Genomic DNA, 22345 nt, shown 5'->3' on the forward strand with positions numbered 1-22345 from the left:
TATAAATTATCAAGTAAATGTAAACGATCCTTATCATCCTTATCAAGAGTGTCAAACAGGCAAAGTCTTCGCTGCAGCAGGAGTCATTCCAGGAATGAAGGATTAAAATAAGAGCTGTGTGAAGCCCTGCTTAGAAACTGAAGCCTGTTTAGAATGACCACGATGAATCTGGAGCATGGGTGTCACAGCAACATCAAGCCAACTACTTCCTGAAGACATGTGTATTACTGGGCTCATAAGAACTTGGAGTCTCAGTGCCCAGAGTCACATATTTTTCCACATTTTATTATTCATTCACAGGAAGAAAATGTCAGCTGGAACTGAATAAGGGATATATGGAGTTCAAATTATAACCTATTAACCATATTTGAGGAGCATTTACTTTGTCCCCACTAGAGATGTATCTTTTTAAGGATTCTCTAAGAAATGCAGACAACAGAGTTATTCTGCTTAGAGCGGATATAAATACGAACACTATGTAAGTATTGAATAGCAAAGTAGCAAGTTTCTGTGAAAGTAATGGAGCATCTATCTGCTTCTGTGTCTTCTTGTTCTGTTCAGCTGCATTTTTGGAAGAGAGGATGTTTGTCCAACAGTTACATAGTCGCATCATGGCAGAAACTAACACAGGGGATTGAGAGAGTGAGAATGGAAGAAAGTGCCTGAGAAGAATGCAGGGAGGGTGGGCTGAGTGTGGGCTGAGAGACCAGCTGAGAACATGAAAACTTTCAGGGCCAAGAGGGACTTGGGGGAGAATCTTCACTGTTACTGATGATGCTGCACAAGTTTTCTTTTTGACATTCTTTTCTTCATTTGACTTTTCCACACTGGCAAAATAAAATCATGATTCATTTCAAGGTTCCACTTGACTCATGACAATCACAAATACAAGCGGGCTTGCGAGCCCTCCTGCCCTCAGTCTTATTGGCCCATCTACAGTGCAGCACCACTTCTGGGAAGAGCAAGCCTCATACCCACAAGTACATTTCCAGGGTACTTTTAAAATTATTCCAAGACTATTCCCAGAAAGGACATTAACAAGATCCAGATTAAATACTTCATCATTCTACTTTCCTTGGCTTCCAAAGGCATATAATTTTTAACAATTTGGACATATAATTGCTGAAAGATTCTACTAAGGTCTACATCTCAACTCAACTTTCTTACTGGCCATTAAAACATAAAAGTAAAATGCCGAATTCTCAAATAATGGTATGGATTAGGATATTTTTCATCACTTGTGTCTACAATTAGTATTTTTAAAAGGTGAATACATTCAAAGTCATTAATTTAAGAAGGAAAGTTTCCTTTAAAGCCTATATTAATATATTTATGCATAGTTATCATTACTTATACATATGTGTTATTGTATATAAACATGTACATATTTATTTATTGACTCTATATATTATATGTTCAAATATGTATATATTGGAAACAAACTCATATATGCACACATACACACACACACATATATATATGTGTGTGTGTGTATATATATATATATATATATATATATATATATATATATCCACGTATATTGGATATATGTATATTGAGATGAACCTATTCCACAAGGTGCTTTGAAACACTATCCTCAAATATATTCACATTTTAATTCTCAACTGTTGTGATCATGTTACATTCTAAATCATATAGGAATTAAGAGAGTAGCTGGTGGGATTGACCCTAAAATTTGAAGTTGATCCTGGATTATCGGAGCAAACCCAATGCAACCAACCACAGGACCCTTACACAGGGAAGAAAGAACTAGAAGACTCATTGTCAAAGAAAGGTAATGCAAGGTGGGCCTTCTGGCCAACTGTCCTTGAAATCTATGGGCAGGAAGATGAGGAATCAGGTTGGTATCAGGAAGTTGAAAGAGATAAGCCCCATCTTAAAAATCCATATTTGACAGAGTGCTGTTTGACAGATATCTTGATTTTTAGCCCACTCATTATGGTTTTTAAGGGGTTTCCAAGCTAAAAGATAGTAAAGTTCTGTTATCCACAGCAATAAATATGTGCAAATTTCTTACAGAAGCAATAGGAGGCATGGGAGCTCTCCTGGAACGTTCCCTTCCCTCACTCTTGGCAGAACCTCAGCTCAAGCACCAACACAGATGAAAAAGTTTTATGTCAATTGATTTAAACTTGTAACCTCCTACAGTTCAAGGAAGAACTGTAAAGTATCATATAAAGTATGTTATAAATGAAAATGAAAGCTATTTAATGTCTCTGGCTAAACATTCTTTTTTTTTTTTTACGGCATGAAGAAAACTACTCCGACATTGCGGTAATTACAGTTCCTATCACTGTGAAGAGACATTGACTGCACAACTCTTAAGGAAAACATCTAACTGGGGCTAGCTTAGAGTTCAGCGCTTTCGTCTACTATAGTCATGACAACAAGCATGGTGGCATGCAGGCAGATAGGTGTTGGTGAAGTACCCGAGAGTCCTACACCTAGATCCTCAGACAGCAGTAGGAGAGAGTGACACTGGGCCAGGTTTTAGCTTCTGGAAACCCACTCCCAGTGACACACTTTACCTGACAAGGCCACACCTACTCTCACAAGGCCACAAATACTAATCATTTGAAATAATGCCACTTTTTATGTCCCCGTGGCAGCTATTTTCTTTTTTTTTAATTTTTAATATTTTTATTACATATTTTCCTCAATTACATTTCCAATGCTATCCCAAAAGTCCCCCATAGCGCCCCCCCACTTCCCTACCCACCCATTCCCATTCTTTTGGCCCTGGCATTCCCCTATATTGGGGCATATAAAGTTTGCAAGTCCAATGGGCCTCTCTTTCCAGTGATGGCCGACTAGGCCATCTTTCGATACATACGCAGCTAGAGACAAGAGCTCCGGGGTTCTGGTTAATGTTGTTCCAACAATAGGGTTGAAGATCCCTTTAGCTCCTTGGGTACTTTCTCTAGCTTCTCCATTGGGAGCCCTGTGATACATCCAATAGCTGACTGTGAACATCCACTCCTGTGTTTGCTAGGCCCCGGCATTGTCTCACAAGAGACAGCTATATTTGGGTCCTTTCAGCAAAATCTTGCTAGTGTATGCAATGGTGTCAGCATTTAGAAGCTGATTATGGGATGGATCCCTGGATACGGCAGTCTCTAAATGGTCCATCCTTTCATCACAGCTATGAACTTTGTCTCTGTAACTCCTTCCCTTGGTGTTTTGTTCCCAATTCTAAGAAGGGGCACAGTGTCCACACTTTGGTCTTCATTCTTCTTGAGTTTCATGCGTTTAGCAAATTGTATCTTATATCTTGGGTATCCTAAGTTTTGGGCTAATATCCACTTATCAGTGAATACATATTGTGTGAGTTCTTTTGTGATTGTGTTACTTCACTCAAGATGATGCCCTCCAGGTCCATCCATTTGGCTAGGAATTTCATAAATTCATTCTTTTTAATAGCTGAGTAGTACTCCATTGTGTAAATGTACCATAATTTCTGTATCCATTCCTCTGTTGAGGGACATCTGGGTTCTTTCCAGCTTCTGGCTATTATAAATAGGGCTGCTATGAACATAGTGGAGCATGTGTCCTTTTTATCGGTTGGGACATCTTCTGGATATATGCCCAGGAGAGGTATTGCTGGATCCTCCGGTAGTACTATGTCCAATTTTCTGAGGAACCTCCAGACTGATTTCCAGAGTGGTTGTACAAGCTTGCAATCCCACCAACAATGGAGGAGTGTTCCTCTTTCTCCACATCCTCGCCAGCATCTGCTGTCACCTGAATTTTTGATCTTAGCCATTCTGACTGGTGTGAGGTGGAATCTCAGGGTTGTTTTGATTTGCATTTCCCTGATGATTAAGGATGTTGAACATTTTTTCAGGTGCTTCTCTGCCATTCGGTATTTCTCAGGTGAGAATTCTTTGTTCAGTTCTGAGCCCCATTTTTTAATGGGGTCATTTGACTTTCTGGAGTCCACCTGACTAACTAGCTTCCAGGTTCCTGAGCACATGGCTAAAAGATCGTTAAGTATTCTCAAAGGTCCTGAAAATTTAGGAATCTTTACACAGATTATTCGTGGAGAGACAAATAAGGGCCTCATCCTATGTGAGGACATTATGTCTCTTCAACATTACATTTTTTTTCAGCAAAAAATAAAAAACATAAACAAACAAATAAATAATAAATTTGAGCCACTATCTGCAAATAATTACTCATAATACAATGCACTGTAAATTGCTTATCGTGCCAATCAATATAAAAACCTTGGTATTTACAATCTGATTTTCTTAGGAGGAGAATATTTTAATAATGTAAAGTGAAAAGCTATCTCTTACTCAGCCTAAGACTGTCAGAATTAACATAATGGGATTTTCTGCTACACATAGGGGTAAAAATTAACCGGTCAACCAACCAACAAACCACCACCAACAACAACAACAACAAAATGTAATTTCTATTCACCTCCCATTTTTTTTAGTCACTTAGAAACTTTATTAAAAATGTAAATATCTTGGCCAATCACATTCATCCTGAAACTGCAAAGGAAATTTCTGGATATCTACCTTTTTATAAAAGCATATTACCTTTTCTCAAAATCTGAGACAGTGTCAATCTTAACTAAAAAAAAAAATGAAAATATTGCTGCTTTGCAAAAAGAGATGTTTAAATCAGAAAAAAACCATTGCCAAGATTAGTTCAATATATTCACATAATTGTCTTCTTGGAAAGTTCAGGAGGAATTGTATGGACATGGAGGTAATTCTACTGTTGCACAAAGGAAAACCTTAGATTGAGCTGGAACAGGAGAAGTTTGGGTGTACATGCAAAACCATACATGCAAAACCACGTTCTACACAGGGCACAAGGGAGGCTTAGGAACATTAGGGCTTTCAATATTGAAATAGTTATTGTCAAACCATCTTTGTGGCTTATGAATGAGTCAACTGTAACTTGTATTTTAAAACCCCAGAGCTATTTTCTGAAACTCCCTCCAGAAGTGTAGGAGAAACCACATTATTTTGGCGAAGAAGCATACTATCTCAAGTATATTAATGACCTCATAACACAAACATACCCTTGTCAATACAGAACAGGCATCAGGATTGATCGATGCGTATTAAGTTCAGGACCCAAACTATGTATACTGAAACCGTATGAAGTATCCAGTGGAACTACTGGGACAAACCAGTTTTCTCCTGGAAACTATTTGAAGATGAATCAACATTATGTGATTTTTAAAGCATGCTTTGTGGTTTTTGTGATGAAAACACATGGGCAAATTAGCCATGTCTTTAAAACTTGATACTTTTATGAGGGTACTTATTAGACTCTGCAGGAAACATTCATTTGTAAGCAGATTAGAAATGCTTATACATTTTTCATGCAGCACAATGTTGGGTTTTGAACCACCATAGATGTCCTCTGTGGGATTGATTCCTACATTCCAGTGTCCCCATAAACTATCTCTGTATGCATCCAGAAGATGGAAAGCAGTCAGTCTTTACACTGTAGAGCCTTTTATTCTCTCAGGCCTTTATAGAGCTTTCTTTTACATTGGCTGGTTGGAATTTTCTCAGGGCAAACTTTAGCTTATTCCCAAAACTTTCTCAATGTCTTCTCTCCATTATAATAAATCTCTTCCACAGGGCTTAGGCCAACCTGCAGTTCCCCAACTCAGAGGACCACCACTTCCTCAGGGGAATGTTACAAGTTAACCTCTGAGAAGTGGCTACATGTTAACAAAACTGCAAGCTTATTTGCACAGTTCTTGGCTACAGGTTAGGGTATTAGTAGAGGTGTTCCCATAAGGCCTGATGAATGATTGATCAGGTTTTCGTTCAAGGAACACATCAGAATTTCGAAAGATACCCGGAACTCTTTGTATTAGTTATGTTTTCATCTGTAATGAAATACGTGACAGAAACCACTTGCAAGCAGAAAGGCTTACGTGGACTTCTTCTTACCAGATTCTCATGGCAGGAAAGGTCAGAAAGAGTGTGACTCTGACCCTGGCAGTGGGAGGGAGGCAGTTGACCCAGATAGTAAAGCAAGAACCAGAAGAGGGTCTAACTTTCAAAGGCTTATCCCCAGTTACCCACTTTCAACAGCCAGGCCCCAACTAAAGACTACCACCCTCCAGATAGTATCACAATCAAGGATATTGATGTTCCAAACATGAGCCTGCTGGAACATCTCTGATTGAAAACATAACACCCAAGAATTTGTGTTGGTTTTAACTTGGATTGCATGTTCAGAAATAGCAACACTGTGCTGGGAAACTTCAATGGAATTTAATGTGCTTATCACAGGACAATGACTAGTTCTGAAGAAGGGAGTTTACTTCCATGTGTTCTGCAATGTAAGCACATTGCCACTTTGATAGTAGCTTTGTCTTTATGCTATGACCTAGGCAAGAGAATGTATTCTCAGCAGATAAGACCCTTAAAACTTGGACTACCAGCCTCTAGGCCTTTGAGTTATGTAAACACCTTCCCACCAGGAAGCATTCCAAATGAATTATTTTGATACAGTAGTAGAAACTGAAGATACTGAGACTCATAGCTTAGCAACATCTCATTTTAGAGAATTGAATGGTTACTCTCTTGATTGCATGCTTGTTGAGAACTATTCTTCATCTACAAATTACTATAAAATAAAACAATAAATTGAACCATGATAGGGAATCCTCCATATTTTCCTTAGTTGCTTCATTATGTTATTGTGTAACATTTATAACAGTGCGTACTTTCACTAGATTTTTTTATTTTTCAGTATATAAATGCTAATGTAATGATTAAGCACACATCTGTAAACTTGATTGAAATTGTCTGTGGTTTAGCTCAAAATATAGCTTATAGTGTCCTAAGTTCTTTAGAAGACGGAGTCATTTGATACTATAACCGTCCTCAAGATCATTGTCCATATCAAGGAAAGAGCATAAGGGGGGAAAGAGAGACAGAGAGAGACAGAGAGAGAGAGAGGGAGAGACAGAGAGAGAGACAGAGACAGAGAGACAGAGAGAGACAGAGAGAGACAGAGAGAGACAGAGAGAGACAGAGAGAGACACAGACACGGAGAGAGACAGAGAGGGAGAGACAGAGAGGAAGAGACAGAGAGAGAGACACACAGAGAGACATAGAGGAAGAGACAGGGAGACAGTGAGCATCCTCCAAGTCAAGAGACAATGAAGATTGCATTCCAGGGAATCTGCTGTCCCTATGGCTACTGTGTGCTGCCTTCTGTGTCTTTCAAGCATACTGAGGTAACAGCAGCACCAGTTCCTTGTAAGAGCTCCTCTACATACGTCCACAGCTCAGCTCACAAGGAAACTTTGTCACTTTTAAACTGTAGGCTAAACCCAGATTTGGCTTTAGATTCTGGGATTCTGTCTACTTAGTTCATCTAGGCTGATCTTGAGCTTAATCTACATTTTTGGTGGATCTAGAACATATAATCTTCTATCTCAGCTTCCCTAGCAGCCGAGGTAACCAAATCCATGATGTGAATCTATCATTAAATAAGTGTGTTACATACATACATGCACATGCACAGCACACACCCATGCACCCACGCACACGCACACACATACAACAGAGGCAGGCAGGTTTGATTAGCATATATGGCAAATACATGCTCAAAAACCGATGGTATCTTTCAAAACAAGACAAGACAGAACAAAACAGTTTTTGACAAAATTTGAATTTCCTATCAAAATGTGGAATTTTGGACACCAAGGTAGATATGACTGAACTTCATTATTGGACTTGATTTCAATTTTATCTTCCTCTGCTTCTTGGTATAATTAGGTAACAAAATTCACTGTTTATTAAGTTTTCATGTGCATTTGAAAATCATGCTTGGATTTCTGGAGGGGAGCAGTACATTTCATGTCAGGTAAATGTCTGTATGGAGTGGCATTTTCTCCATGAATGTCAGCCAGTGTAATATGCCGCAACAGCTTTAACATGGAAACTGGTATAAGGATGCATTTTCCCAATGAAGAGATATGAACTAACCAGTACCCCCCAGAGCTGTGTCTCTAGTTGCATATGTAGCAGAGGATGGCCTAGTCGGCTATCCATGGGAGGTGAGGCCCTTGGTCTTATGAAGATCATATGCCCCAGTACAGGGGAATGCCAGGGCCAAGAAGCCAGAGTGGGTGTGTTGGGGAGCGGGGGGTGGGGCAGTGGCGGGGGGATGGTATAGGGGGCTTTTTGGGATTTGAAATGTAAATGAAGAAAATGTCTAATAATAGATTTACAAAGATGCAACTGAGTCCTTAATCCTCCATACTTCTAATAATATATTTTTTAAATGTAAATGCAAAGAGTGTTTTATTCTGCAGAAGTCCAGCATGCTGAGTTCTCCCATTCAAGATAGAGAGACCCCAGGTGAGCTATCAGGCCAGATTTAAATCACATTAGGGAACCCTGCAGGTGAGTGGGCTTTGTCTTACTCTTTCTTTTCTTTTCTTTTTTTTACATCCTTTTGTGAAATTTTCTTACTTTATATATATATATATATATTTTTTATTAGGTATTTTCCTCATTTACATTTCCAATGCTATCCCAAAAGTTCCCCATACTCTCCCTCCAACTCCCCTACCCACCCACTCCCACTTTTTGGCCCTGGCGTTCCCCTGTACTGGGGCATATAAAGTTTGCAAGTCCAATGGGCCTCTTTCCAGTGATGGCCGACTAGGCCATCTTTTGATACATATGCAGCTAGAGTCAAGAGCATACACTAGCAAGATTTTGCTGAAAGGACCTAGATATAGCTCTCTCTTGTGAGACTATGTCGGGGCCTAACAAACACAGAAGTGGATGCTCACAGTCAGCTATTGGATGGATCACAGGGCCCCCAATGGAGGAGCTAGAGAAAGTACCCAAGGAGCTAAAGGGGTCTGCAATCCTATAGGTGCAACAACATTACTCTTTCTTTCTTTAAGAACATTTCATTACCCAGGAATGGGGGCTGGCTGGAAACTGCTGACCCATTGTCCTTGCTTCAGGCCAGGTGGTGGGGCAGTTTCTGAGGAGCTGCCTGAAGCTTGGGTTTTTAGGCCTAATCTCATGAACTGCCAATTTGGCATGTCCTAGAGTTAGCCTGTCTCTTCCCCTTCAGTTTTGGGCCATCTTGAATCCTTGAGATGTTTAATAAATTTGTTCCTTAACAAACCTAACTAAAGCATTGATTATGCAAGGACCACAATCAAAGTTAACACCAGTAGGAGCTGTCTTGTATTTTTTTTGTCTTGATTATTTTTAGTGCAGATGTTTTCATAAAAGGCTTTACATGCTAACAGAGAATGGAGCTGTTATTGCTATCTTCATGCATGATTTAACCATGTCTTCATTTTCATCTTGCATGCCTGAATTACACATAAGACGCCTCATATATCTCTTTGGTTTTCGAGCTCTCAGTGACTTTTAAAGAATATAAATGTCCTGTGAACAGGACTGCTGACTTTTGAGAAAAGTGTTTCAAGACAAAGAATGTGTTGAAGTTGGAGTAGCTTTTTTTTTTTTCCAGAATGGGATCAGAATGGCTGAGGGCTAGGAGAAATGAGGAGGAGGAGGGTAGCATCAGGGACTTGGTCAGATACTTCAGCTTGAAGTAACCTAAAATTAAGAAAATTAAAAGCAAATTAAGTTCCATGTGTGAAAGATGACATGTGATATCTATCTTTACTGCCTGGGTTATTGCAACTGGATTGTCTGGCTTTCTCCAGTTTGATAACAATGTAGAGCTGCCAATCTCCCTTGTGGATTAATGTAATAACCAAGCATACATACAAAATAAGTGGCAGAATCCAAGCATAATATAGAAAGAATAAATTCCAGTGCTCCATAGTAGAGTGGTGGGTGACTACATTGCACACACACACACACATACAATATATATTTTTTCATTAGGGATTTTTATAAAGACATAGACTACAGGAGATCAAATAGTGAGCCAAAACCAAAAATAAACAAAAACAAAAAACAAAAAACAAAACCAAAATCAAAACCCAAACCACAAACCATGATAAGGAGGCATGGCTGCTGGTGAGGGCCTTTAATTTCGTCACTTCAGAGGCACAGGCAGGCAGATCTCCGTGATTTCAAGGACAGCCTGATCTACATGAGGAGGCTAGATGGGGTTAATTCTTCTAATAGGTCACATGGTGAGTGTACACCACTGACATTTTGAAATATCATACTGGAGTCCATTCATGTGTGTAATTACTTCCTTTTCAATTGTAAGAAAAAACAATTTTTTAAAATATGAAAAGCGACAAGAATCCTAGTGAGTTCAAGTTGAGCTTGGTCTACATAACAAGTTCCAGGCTACACAGAGTCCCCTACTGAGACCCTCTCTCTCTCAAACAAAGGTAGACAAACAAACCCCTCCCCCAACCCCACTCTGTCTTTTTGTATCACTTGTTGTTACTTGAGAAACTTTGTTTTCAACTGCTATTTTACCAAACTTTTCTAGGACTACCTTTTCAGTTCAACAGCTAGATTTGGACAAGTAGGATCACCTACTAGAATTTTTTTAGAAAAGATTTATTTATTTTATTTATATGAGTACATTGTAGCTGTCTTTGTGATTGTTGGGAATTGAACTCAGGACCTTTGGAAGAGCAGTGTTCTTAACTGCTGAGCCATCTCTCCAGCCCACCTACTAGAAATTTTATGAAAAGGTGGTGCCCTGACAGTGTTGAGCCTAGGGTTTGGGTCCAGGTAAATGCAATAGTTACCACCTTGCCCATAGTACTTGCTGGTCTCCAGGGAACAGGGGCTCTGTTGATCAGGATGCAGAGTGGCCACTGTCACTTCAGTCTGTTAGTAGGTGTTCAGGTGAAACCCATTTAGCCCATATCACACACTGTCACGGTCCTTCCCCTTGCCAGGGTAGAGAGTGAATTCCTTACCTCAGAGTTCTGAAGGGCAGATGCTGCTGTGTCTCTTTGTGATGCTCACGAGACCTCATCCTTCAGCACCATTTCGACTGAAATTTGTCCTACTTAACCTTTCTGCTTTTTCTCAACTGATACTAATATTATTTTCACTTTTGAAAATATGATAAAACTATATTATAAGAATTAGTGGAAAATTTAAAATAATAAAACATGAAAATTCTGAGAATAATATTGTGCTGTGTGTTTATACTATAGAGATTGAGGTTAGGGTCTGGAAGATGGTTTAGCTATTAAGCACTTTTGTTCTTGAAGAGGACTGGGATTCTGCCTCCAGTACCTACAATTAGGCTCTTAATCACCTATAACTGCTGCTTTACAGCATTCAACGTCCTCTTCTGGACTCAATGCTCATCCTCACCCAGAGGCTCAAATACAGTCTTTCTCCTAACAATTTACATACTTGTTTCTTTTATTTAAACAGGACACCTTTCCACAATATTCTTATAAATAATAATAATAATTATTATTAATAGTAATAGTTATAACAATAAATCACACTTAAAAATCTTTCGATTCTGTCAGTTTCATGCAAGGATGAAACCATCTTTTGTCTTTCAAAAGTCCCATTGGCTACTTTCCTCTAAAAATGTTCTTCCCTACATCTCATGTCATATATACATTGTATAAATATGTATTCACATATTTTTAAAACTTGAATTCCATATATGCAATGAATGTAAGGCATTTATTCTAGTGTGAACTTTCCCGGTGAATAAGGTTGTGATTATCGACATGTACTCCCCTCGGGTCTCACTATTAACATTTGAAACACTGGATAGGTGCTCTGGCTTTTGTTTCATTTACATTGTTATGTTGAGATGGGGGGGTCTCATGAATCCCAGGCAGGATTCAATACACTATGTAGTTGAGGATGAACTGAAATTCCTGCTCTTCCTGTCTCTACACTTCAAGCACTGGAATTGCCTACCTCTGTGTGTTATCACATCTAGTTTATCTGATGCTGGAGATTGAACGCATTTCTTTATGAATGCTACGCTGTACCAACTGATCTGTGTCTCAAGCTATCTTTAAAGGAAAATAACTAAATTGTAGAACTTATACTGAAACAGCTTGCTCTAAGAGTTTTATAGAATAGGGAACAAAACACCCATGGAAGGAGTTACAGAGACAAAGTTTAGGGCTAAGATGAAAGGATGGACTATCCAGAGACTACCCCACTCGGGGATCCATCCTATAATCAGCCACCAAATGCAGATACTATAGCCTATGCCAGCAAAATTTTGTTGAAAGGACCCTGATATAGCTGTCTCTTGTGAGACTATGTCAGTGCCTGGCAAATACAGAAGTGGATGCTCACAGTCAGCTATTGGATGGAACACAGGACCCCCAATGGAGGAGCTAGAGAAAGCACCCAAGGAGCTGAAGGGGTCTGCAACCTTATAGGTGGAACTAATCAGTACCCCGGAGCTCTTGATTCTAGCTGCATATGTAGCAGAAGATGGCCTAGTCGGCCATCATTGGGAAGAGAGGCCCCTTGGTCTTGCAAACTTTATATGACCCAGTACAGGGGAACGCCAGGGCCAAGAAGTGGGAGTGGGTGGGTAGGGGAGCAGGGCTGGGGGAGGATATAGGGAACTTTCGGGATAGCATTTGAAATGTAATTAAAAAAAATATCTAATTAAAAAAAAAGAAAGTGAATATTTTTAAATAAAAATATACCCTATGCATACATATATATATATATATGTATGTATATATATAAAATCTTCTCAAGTAATTAAAGCAATAAGGGCTTGAATAAATTACTCATTTGCTACAGTCCATAGCAGAATGTGAGTTGGAACACTCTATCAAGCCAGGCCTTTGGAGAGACCACAACTTTGGGTGCCTTCCACCTTGGAAAAAAAGTCAGGATAGTGTGGTTACAGAATGAAAAAGATTAGTGACTTGTGATATTTTTAGGATATATTTATGTTATCTTTGTTCTGTTTTTTTTTTTTTTGGCTTTAAAGTATAGAATATAATCTTCAAGTAGGGTTTTGAGTGAGTTCCTGAGGAAATCCACAAATGAAAAACAGGTCAGACCTTGCTGCGTGGTTCCAGTTCTGAAGAACATAAGAAAGAGTTTCCTCAACATGACAAGCTAAATAAGATGTTCACACTATCAGTTGTCTCAATGTGTATATGAAGCACTGTTCACAGTACAGAAATGAATGTATCCTTAGGACAATAAGCAAGCGAATCCAAGTGAATCAAATAAGTAATCCAAGAGGGGTGGCCAAAAAAAAAAAAGACTCAGTTCCTTTGAGTGTGCTCATTTGCATTTTCCTGAGATTTTTTGCTCTGTTTGTGATTTATTAGATCTTTACAGGAGCACAAGACTTGGCTGAGCAGATCACAGTTAACTGCCACCACACACGCAGAAGTTCAGAAGTTTGCAGCAGAAACCCTCTCACACTGAACTGCCTCATTTGTAGCAAGCTCAATTCTTAGGGGTTTTATCCAGTAAAGTACTTCTCTCCCTCCCCACCCCCCACCCCGATTCCATAGTGGAAGGGTCTGTTCTGTCCACCTGCACTTCGTTAGAGAGAAGCTTGCTCAGAGGCAACACCACAAGAGCCCACAGTGACATAACTTCATCCAGAGGCTGGCGTGATTGGGCTGGTCCCCCCACGCTCCTCAGCTCTTGTATCACTGAGACTCTGGCAGCCAGTCCCACCCTGACAGAGTTCACAGCATATGTTAGTGGATCCTCGTTCACAGTGCGTCTGTTTAAGAAATTAACGGAAACAGTGTCAAGAGAGTAAGGTAAGTGCTTTTTTTTTTTTTTTTTTTTTTTTTTTACTATACCCCAGGGGATGCTGAGTCTTGGGGACAGTGTTTAATTTTAACAGGAACAGGAAAAAAAAGATCTAGAGGAATTTTGCCAATTTGCTATTCAATGACAGTTTTGAACATTTATTTTCACATTTTACTTATTATACTTTCCATCACTATTGGATTAATTTCACTCTGTATGCCAGACTGATTGGCAAGGGAAATTTAAAATGTTCCAAGGTTACAATGAAAAAAAAAAAGTTAAACTAGACACTCAAAAACGTACAGAAATTAAAATGCTATCTATGCTAATTAGCTACATATTGTTATATTGTTGAAACCTAGTACTGAGACAGAAAAAGGCCACTACCACCAGCAGCAGTCAAGAGGTTTTGCAATAAAATATGTTGTTACAGGTCGCAATAAACATTCTGAGTTATAAAATGTTAGCAGGAGGACTCATATACTTGTGTGGATCGCTTCTCCATGTTTTGCTCATTTTAAAGATCTGTGGTTTTGGATACACACCTTAAGGTACATGTTTTTAAAAGTTTCTGGGAAACAATTTACATTTTTTTGCAGAAAAGCATTTCTTTCATGACCAGAGGTATTTTAAAAAAAATTAGGGGCCAAATGTATGACTTACCCTCACAGAGGAGGCATTGTATGTACACAAGGTTGCTTTGAATTCAGACTGTTAAGTTTTACTTTGCCAAAACTGTGGAATAAATTTTTGTTACTATGCATATTCCATTTAAAAAGTCAAAACTTAAATGAATCAATAGATTCATTTATGTGATTATGCATCCTTAATATGCAGAAACCTCTGAGAAATTCTACTCCTGGTACTGTGTTCTTAGTGCTAGGCAGGGCAAATCTTAAGTAGTCAATTAAAAATTCCCATCAGAATCATGGGCAGGGGCATAATTTATTAGCATTGTGACTGTATCTGATGTTAGAATTCCAAGTGTATCTTTCATAAAATCTTTTGCAATGCTTCTTTTCCTGAAGTCTGTCATGATTCTAAGCTAAAGCAAAGCATATACATTTAAAATGCATGGTCTCCCAGCTTCTACTTCCTCCAAATTACCAGATGGAAATGCTTGCCTCATACTATTTACATAAAATATCATGCAATGAAGGGTGCAATTGAATGTGGATTCTCTTCATGTTGTTTCATGCACAGGAACCCGGGCTTTCCTACAATGCCTTCTGTGATTCCCAACTCTTAAGTTCTAGCCTTCTTTTATGCAAATGGCTAGCTTTTCTCTGAAATTCGCATCATTGTTGAATCTCATCTTAGAAATATGTTATGTGAAAATAACTACCAGGAAATTTTTTTGAACTTACACTCTCAGCACACAGTTTATGACGCCAACATCACTGTTATTTTATTTTTGTTTTGTCTTTTATTCCCTGCCTTCTCCTGCTTCCACTTTCTGAAGGCACTAAAATCTGCATTAGCAAATCATGTTACCTTACAGTTGGCACAAAGAAGATGAACTTATTATTTAAGATGGAGAAGGATTTAGTTTTTAAAGTTGGAGAGGAGGTTATTTTCGTATGATTGGTATCCTTTTTGGTTTGGATGTAAAAGCCAACACTGTCTGATGTTTCCTTGTTGGGTAAACATTTGTTCTTCTAAAATTAATTTACTAAATACTAGCTTCAGATACAGCTTCCAATGGATTTTAAAGCAGGGGATGTCAAGCTGCAAATAATATAAGCATCCATCCAAGAATTCAACCCTGTCTCCCCAGAATCCACAACAATAACAAGGCCCCTAGAAAGGAATGTGCTTATTGCCTCTTCTACCTCACAAGCAGCGAGAGCAGTTTGCCTCAGGGCAAAACCACAGATTGCCCCTGCACCCACTTAGGATCTCTCTAATGAGACATTTTAATGATGTTGATGGCAGAATATACGGAGGAATTTCCAGTTGTCTTCTAAATTTCCTTTCTTCTGGATTAGGGGATATTCTTAAATAGGGTTTCTCACATTATGTGAGATGGGTGCCACCAGGAAATACCCTGACTGATACATCGATTAAGGGAGTATCAGAAGACAGGGACTAAAACATTTGGAAGCCATACCACAAGGAGGCGCATGCATACACACCTGGAACCTGTTTCCACCTAAAGGTGTGAACAACACGCCCCCCCCCCCAACGCCCCCCTCCCCTTCTCGACAGCCTTTTCCTTATGCTTAAATAGAAAGTTTCAAAGGGCAGTGAAGACACTATTTTGGAGGCACTGAAAATGAAATGAAAAAAACGCACTTTGTTAATGAATTTAATGAAAATTGAACTTTTTTCCCCCTTGAAATTATATTATGCTGTAATGATTCGTTTTTCCACTTTATGTAGGTCACAGAGGACTTGCTGAAGATGAATGCATGTGTGTTCTCTCTTGCCTTGGCATTAGTCGGTAGTGTCAGTGGCCAATACTACGATTATGACATCCCTCTCTTCATGTATGGGCAACTATCACCCAACTGTGCACCAGAATGTAACTGCCCCCACAGCTACCCAACTGCAATGTACTGCGATGACCTCAAGTTGAAGAGTGTGCCGATGGTCCCTCCTGGCATCAAGTACCTTTACCTGAGGAATAACCAAATCGACCATATTGATGAGAAGGCCTTTGAGAACGTCACCGACCTGCAGTGGCTCATTCTTGACCACAACCTTCTAGAAAACTCCAAGATCAAAGGAAAGGTTTTCTCTAAGCTGAAACAACTGAAGAAACTGCATATAAACTACAACAACCTGACCGAGTCCGTCGGTCCACTTCCAAAGTCCCTGCAGGACCTACAGCTGGCCAATAATAAAATCAGCAAGCTTAGCTCCTTCGACGGGCTGGTCAACTTGACCTTCATTTATCTTCAACACAACCAGCTCAAAGAGGATGCTGTCTCGGCTTCTCTGAAAGGTCTCAAATCACTAGAGTACCTTGATTTGAGCTTCAATCAGATGAGCAAGCTGCCTGCTGGTCTTCCAACATCTCTTCTAACTCTCTACCTAGACAATAATAAGATTAGCAACATTCCGGACGAGTACTTCAAGCGCTTCACTGGGCTGCAATACCTGCGTTTATCTCACAATGAACTGGCTGATAGTGGGGTCCCTGGAAACTCATTTAATATATCATCCCTGCTCGAGCTGGATCTCTCCTACAATAAGCTTAAGAGTATACCAACAGTTAATGAAAATCTTGAAAATTATTACCTGGAGGTCAATGAACTTGAAAGTAAGTATAAAGATGCTCCCCTGTGTTAGATATATTTAAAGTATACATTAAACTTTACTTATATACTTTAAGTTTGTATCAAACACTTTGAGAGTTAAAATACGTAGGTTTCACAATGTAATGAGAACGAATTAAAAGAACAACAAAATCCAATCATGGAATTCTATTTCAGTCATACACGGAATTGTTCCTAGCCTTTCCTTAGAGCGTCGAGACCACGAGCTATTAAAGCCATAACATTTTTCATTTAATCTATTAGTATTATTTGAGGATAACTGACAGTGATGTCTCTCTTAATATTTGTCAGTTATTGCTTCGTTTGTTCCTTGCGTAGAATTGTGTGCTGTCTTTTACTAAGTGGCAGGATCCAGTAGAGGAAAGGAAGAAAACCTTCAGAGGACATGCATGCAGTAAGCACAGGCTATCAAGCATCCTACCACTTGCCTGACTCAGAGCAAACACATATGGCCCTATTTTCCCTAACATCTGGAGGTTCACTATGTGACCCTATTAACACGGCCAGCACCACCACTCTTTTTCTGACATAGAGTATGTGGTCCTCAGACAAATTCATGAGGAAAGATGTTGACAAAGGTTTTAAGTATCTATTTATTTATAAGATATCCTTATAGAACCCTTAGCCCTTCACTTCACCCACGTCACACATGGTTCTTTTCATGTGCTGATGTATTTTATTTTTATTTATCTCCATGATGGATCTGGACTTGATCTGCTCTTTGAAGGCTTCCATCCTCTTCAGCTTCAGTTCAGAAGATATGAAAACAGGCAGGAAATGACACCATTCAATCCCAACCTTACCATTTAATAGAGTTTAGCACAGAAATGTGTCAGTTCACCAATATGTGAAAATTTCAGGTGGAAAGCATCATTTTACATATAAAGCAGTCATTGTCTATTCAAATTGAACTTGTTTATCTAATGAAAAGTTCCCTTCCCTTGCCAAGATAAAAATATTGCTATCAGAAAAAAATGAAGTGGGACATTGAAATGTTTCTTTAATTTCATGTAGCTCCTGGGTTACACATTTTGATGAAGGAGACTGTGATTGTCTATATAAACACCATTCTTTCAATTTCATTTTGAAATGGATTTTTAAATCCATGAAAGCAGGATTTGGGACAGTTTGACTGTTACAAGTTACAGAGTTCAGACTAGCACAATTCTACTGGCACAACTGTTTATAGTTTAAAGTTTAACATGTGATAGTTCATATTCTTTAATTTTTCCAAGTAATGATTTCATTTATTATTTGCAATTATCTCAGCCTAAATCAGGTTCTCAACATTGAACATTACATGTAAAAATGAACTTAAGGTCATGTAAAGGAGCAACATTTTGTACCTATGGAAAACTGGTTCTCAAACTCTTTTGGATCCCAATCTCTACTGATGTTCAAGTCCTGTATATAGATGCTATAATAGTTCCATATGACCATATGTATGTCATCTCCTGTACATGAAATCTTCTATAGACAAATTATGCTGTTCAGTAAAATTGAGATGCTATCTACAAAGTTATATGTTATTATGTTCAGGGACAAAAGTAATTTTTTACAGTACTTATATATGCAAATTTAAAATTATTTTTAACCCATGGCTCATCACATCTGCAAATGAAGGACCACGCCTCCCCTCCCCGAAAATTACAGGGCTTCAATATAGAACCCCAGACAATCATTCCTATTGAAGACCTATGACTAAGAATTAATTTAAATCAATCTTAATCTTCTTCAGATGAAGTGTATTAAGTATGGGAAAAAAGGTAAAAAGATATCAATTATGGGGGACATTCAGTGTGTTGATATAGTGTAATGTGCTTTGAACAACTGAATAATTTTTGTAACTCACTGAAAGCAATACATTACATCAGACAGAGGGGGCAGTTGAGAGCTCCGAATGCCCAAGCTAAGTACCAGAGACAGCCTGCAAATGAAGACCTAAAGTCCTCTTATTCTTTACATCATACCTTCTCAGAGATGAGTATTATAGGAAGACCAAGAAGTTACACTGAAAATGCTGTTCAAATAAGCATCATAAGAGACTAGAGAGCAAAGTGCTTGAGTTTTATTTGTTATCTCTTACTAGAGTTTGAGAATAAAACAAAATAACAATCTAAGGACAAGACAAGCATAAGGTCAAACTGACCTGTGTGAACATAGATAGTTATAGTAATAATCTTGGTTTCTATTTAAAGACTAGATGAGTTCTTGCATCGTCTCAACCATCAAGTAATACTGGCTACACATTGCATGATTTAGTTTGTGCCTTGTTTGAATCTCTGCCATATTGTGTGGTTGATGGAAAATTCTTTAGTGATCATTTAACCAAGTCTATCATTTTCAGCTAGAAAAAAAAAGGGGTGAGTTTTTCACTGATGAGGACATTCAAACAATTCATATTTTTTTCAGGTCAGACTAAACATTTCATATTAGTTGAGTGCTGTTCTAAACCTTATTATCAAAATTAAATAAATTCTTTTTTTGATAAATTTTATTTGATTCACCCTAGTGTTTACTAAATACTGCGATGCCACTTTAGTAGCCTGAAATATAAGCTCAGTGGTTTTTATTTAAAAAATACAAAAAAAAAAATACACAGTAAAGATGACTTTCTACATGTGATAGACTATCTGCTAACAAATCATTCATGGGGTATTTTTCAAAATGGTAATTTCAATATAGCACAACGGAAGATGACTGGACTTTTCTATTCTTCTATTTGCAGAGTTTGATGTGAAGAGCTTCTGTAAGATCCTGGGACCACTGTCTTACTCCAAGATCAAGCATCTGCGCTTGGATGGCAATCCTCTCACTCAGAGCAGTCTGCCTCCTGACATGTACGAGTGTCTACGTGTAGCAAATGAAATCACTGTTAACTAACATCCTCTCATTCCAATACATTGAAGTATGTTCTGGAGCAGTACTTCATGGTTGGGTATGTGGGGAATGTGTTAAAGTTTTCACAATATCCTTCTCGTTGCTGGTGGTATTACTTTATGGATTTTAATTAACGAAGGAAATGTTTTGTGAGCATTTACCACATTTAAATAAAAGATGAAAAGCAGGCCTATTTCATCATGAGAACAGAAATACAAAACCCGTTAAACTTAAGTCTTTATTTGTAAATTTAATGTTTTCTACAGCTCTATGTTCAGATGGTATGAAGCCTTTTTACTGATTGCATGGAAATCAGCCAAGTTTTTATGGTTCTCAGATTTTACATTAATGATTTCAAAAACATGACACAAATATACATGGATGTTTGTTATCCAAATCCAAATTATCTTGACATGTCAAGTCTGTTATGCAGACATTTATACTCTGCATTTTGAAACCAGTAATTTGCAAGATACCAAAGAAAATTAATGAAGTCACATCTACTTAAAGAAATGTAGTTCGCAGTAAGCATTTGCACAGTTACTTAGTGAAACTTTTCTTGAGTCATTTTCCTCTGTCATGTGTATGTTCCTTTTTGATTGTTTGCATGTTACTATTAAGAGTTGATAGCAAAATAAAACAATGAAACTGGCATCTTGGTGTTAATTTTTATGAGAACTGTATGTCTCATAAAACACATAAAAGAGAGCAATCACATTCCAAGAGGGCCCCAGCTTGCCATATCTTACTTGTGTGATCATAGAGCTTCCCATAGTTTGTCTAGTTCTAGCATTGACCTACAATGGGTTACTAAACCCATTTCGTAAGTGCAGTTAGATCTCATACCTTCCTGGATATTACTGGTACACCATTCCTGGTTGTTTTTACTCAATTCTGTATAGTGAGACCCCATTCCAGAAAGAACTGTGGAGAATCCCAGCTGTCCCTGCTGAATGCTGAATGCTGAATTCTTTTTTTTTTTTTTTTTTTTTTTTTGGTTTTTCTAGACAGGGTTTCTCTGTGTAGCCTTGGCTGTCCTAGAACTCACTCTGTAGACCAGGCTGGCCTCAAACTCAGAAATCTGCCTGCCTCTGCCTCCCAAGTGCTGGGATTAAAGACATGTACCACCACTGCCTGGCTCCCTGCTGAATTCTTAAATGAAAACGGTGAGGTATTCTAAGACACATATGATCATAAATATTATGAGAAGTATTTTAAAATAGAAGTCATTATGTCCTTAATCCAACATGTTTGGATTACAGGTATTGATTCTATGTTTCACTAATAACAGTAGTAATTTTATGCTCCATATTATAGGATTCCACAATTTTTCACAATAGGAAATAGCAGGAAATGTCACTACTGCTTGTATCCAGGAAAAATTAAAACTTTGCTGTTGCTTTCTCTCTTTACCTTTGGTAGATTATGAGAATTTATTTTATACTTAGGTATTTTTATTCTTAGAGAATTCTGCACAACGTATCTTGACCATATTCACTCTCAAAACTCCATGTCCTCCCAGAAAATGACCAATACACCAACACACACACACACACACTTACTTCAAATCATTTGCTTTTGACTGTTTTAATTATAAATAGATTATTTTCATATTTTTTTATATTCTGATCACACCCCCTCCTCCAATATGCTCTCAGATTATTCCTAATTCCCCCACCCATACATGCTTTCTTTATCTCTGTCTTTAGAAAAGTATTAGGAAAATTTAAAAGTGACAACACAAGACAAAAGAAAGAGTGCCAGGCAGTGGTGGCGTATGCCTTTAATCCCAGCACTTGGGAGGCAGAGGCAGGAGGATTTCCGAGTTAGAGGCCAACCTGGTCTACAGAGTGAGTTCCAGGACAGCCAGGGCTACACAGAGAAACCCTGTCTCAAAAAAACAAAACAAAAACAAAAACAACAAAAAAGGAAGAGTATGTATAGGCACACACACACACACACGTGTATGTGTATACATATATAGATATATATAATGAAAAGAAAGTAAAAGCACAAGAAGCACATATCAAGCACACATGCAGACACAGGAAGCCCATAAATTACAGAATCAGAAAAAATAATCTGTAAGCAAAAGATCAGTAAGGTTAAAAAAAGCCTAGATAAAACATTGTGAGACAAAACAAATAAAAGCAAAACAAAACAATACAAAACAATAACAACAAAGTCCTCCAGAAATACTGTTAAGTTTGTTTTTTGGTGGAATTGAGCCTGCCCTTACGTGTGGTTTGTTGACCCAGTGAGACTCCATTTGGAAAAAAATTAATTATTTTCCTTTGTGAATGATCACCAATTGGAGATAGTTTCTTGGTTAGGGATGAGAGCTTGTGTCCTCTTCCCCATCTCTGTGTAAAATTTGTTTCTTAGCAAGTGTAGGTAGTCAAAACTACACTCATCTAGTACCCACTGTATGAGCCCAAACCCTAAGGAAGCCTGTCTCTAAAGTCTCCTGAT

General features: G+C 38.3%; 1 protein-coding gene across 1 annotated transcript; it reads left to right on the forward strand.

The window, feature by feature from the left end:
* The first annotated feature begins 13317 nt into the window (after positions 1–13317).
* Lum (lumican) lies at positions 13318–20527 on the forward strand. Its single transcript, XM_021174946.3, has 3 exons — positions 13318–13720; positions 16095–16977; positions 19722–20527. The coding sequence occupies exons 2-3, from the start codon at positions 16116–16118 to the stop codon at positions 19874–19876; spliced, it is 1017 nt and encodes a 338-aa protein (XP_021030605.1). The 5' UTR covers positions 13318–13720; positions 16095–16115; the 3' UTR covers positions 19877–20527.
* Positions 20528–22345: the final 1818 nt, after the last annotated feature.

This window comes from Mus caroli, unplaced genomic scaffold (assembly GCF_978045245.1).
Source record: "Mus caroli unplaced genomic scaffold, Mus_caroli_1 scaffold_9, whole genome shotgun sequence".
In the NCBI taxonomy this organism is placed as follows: domain Eukaryota; kingdom Metazoa; phylum Chordata; class Mammalia; order Rodentia; family Muridae; genus Mus; species Mus caroli.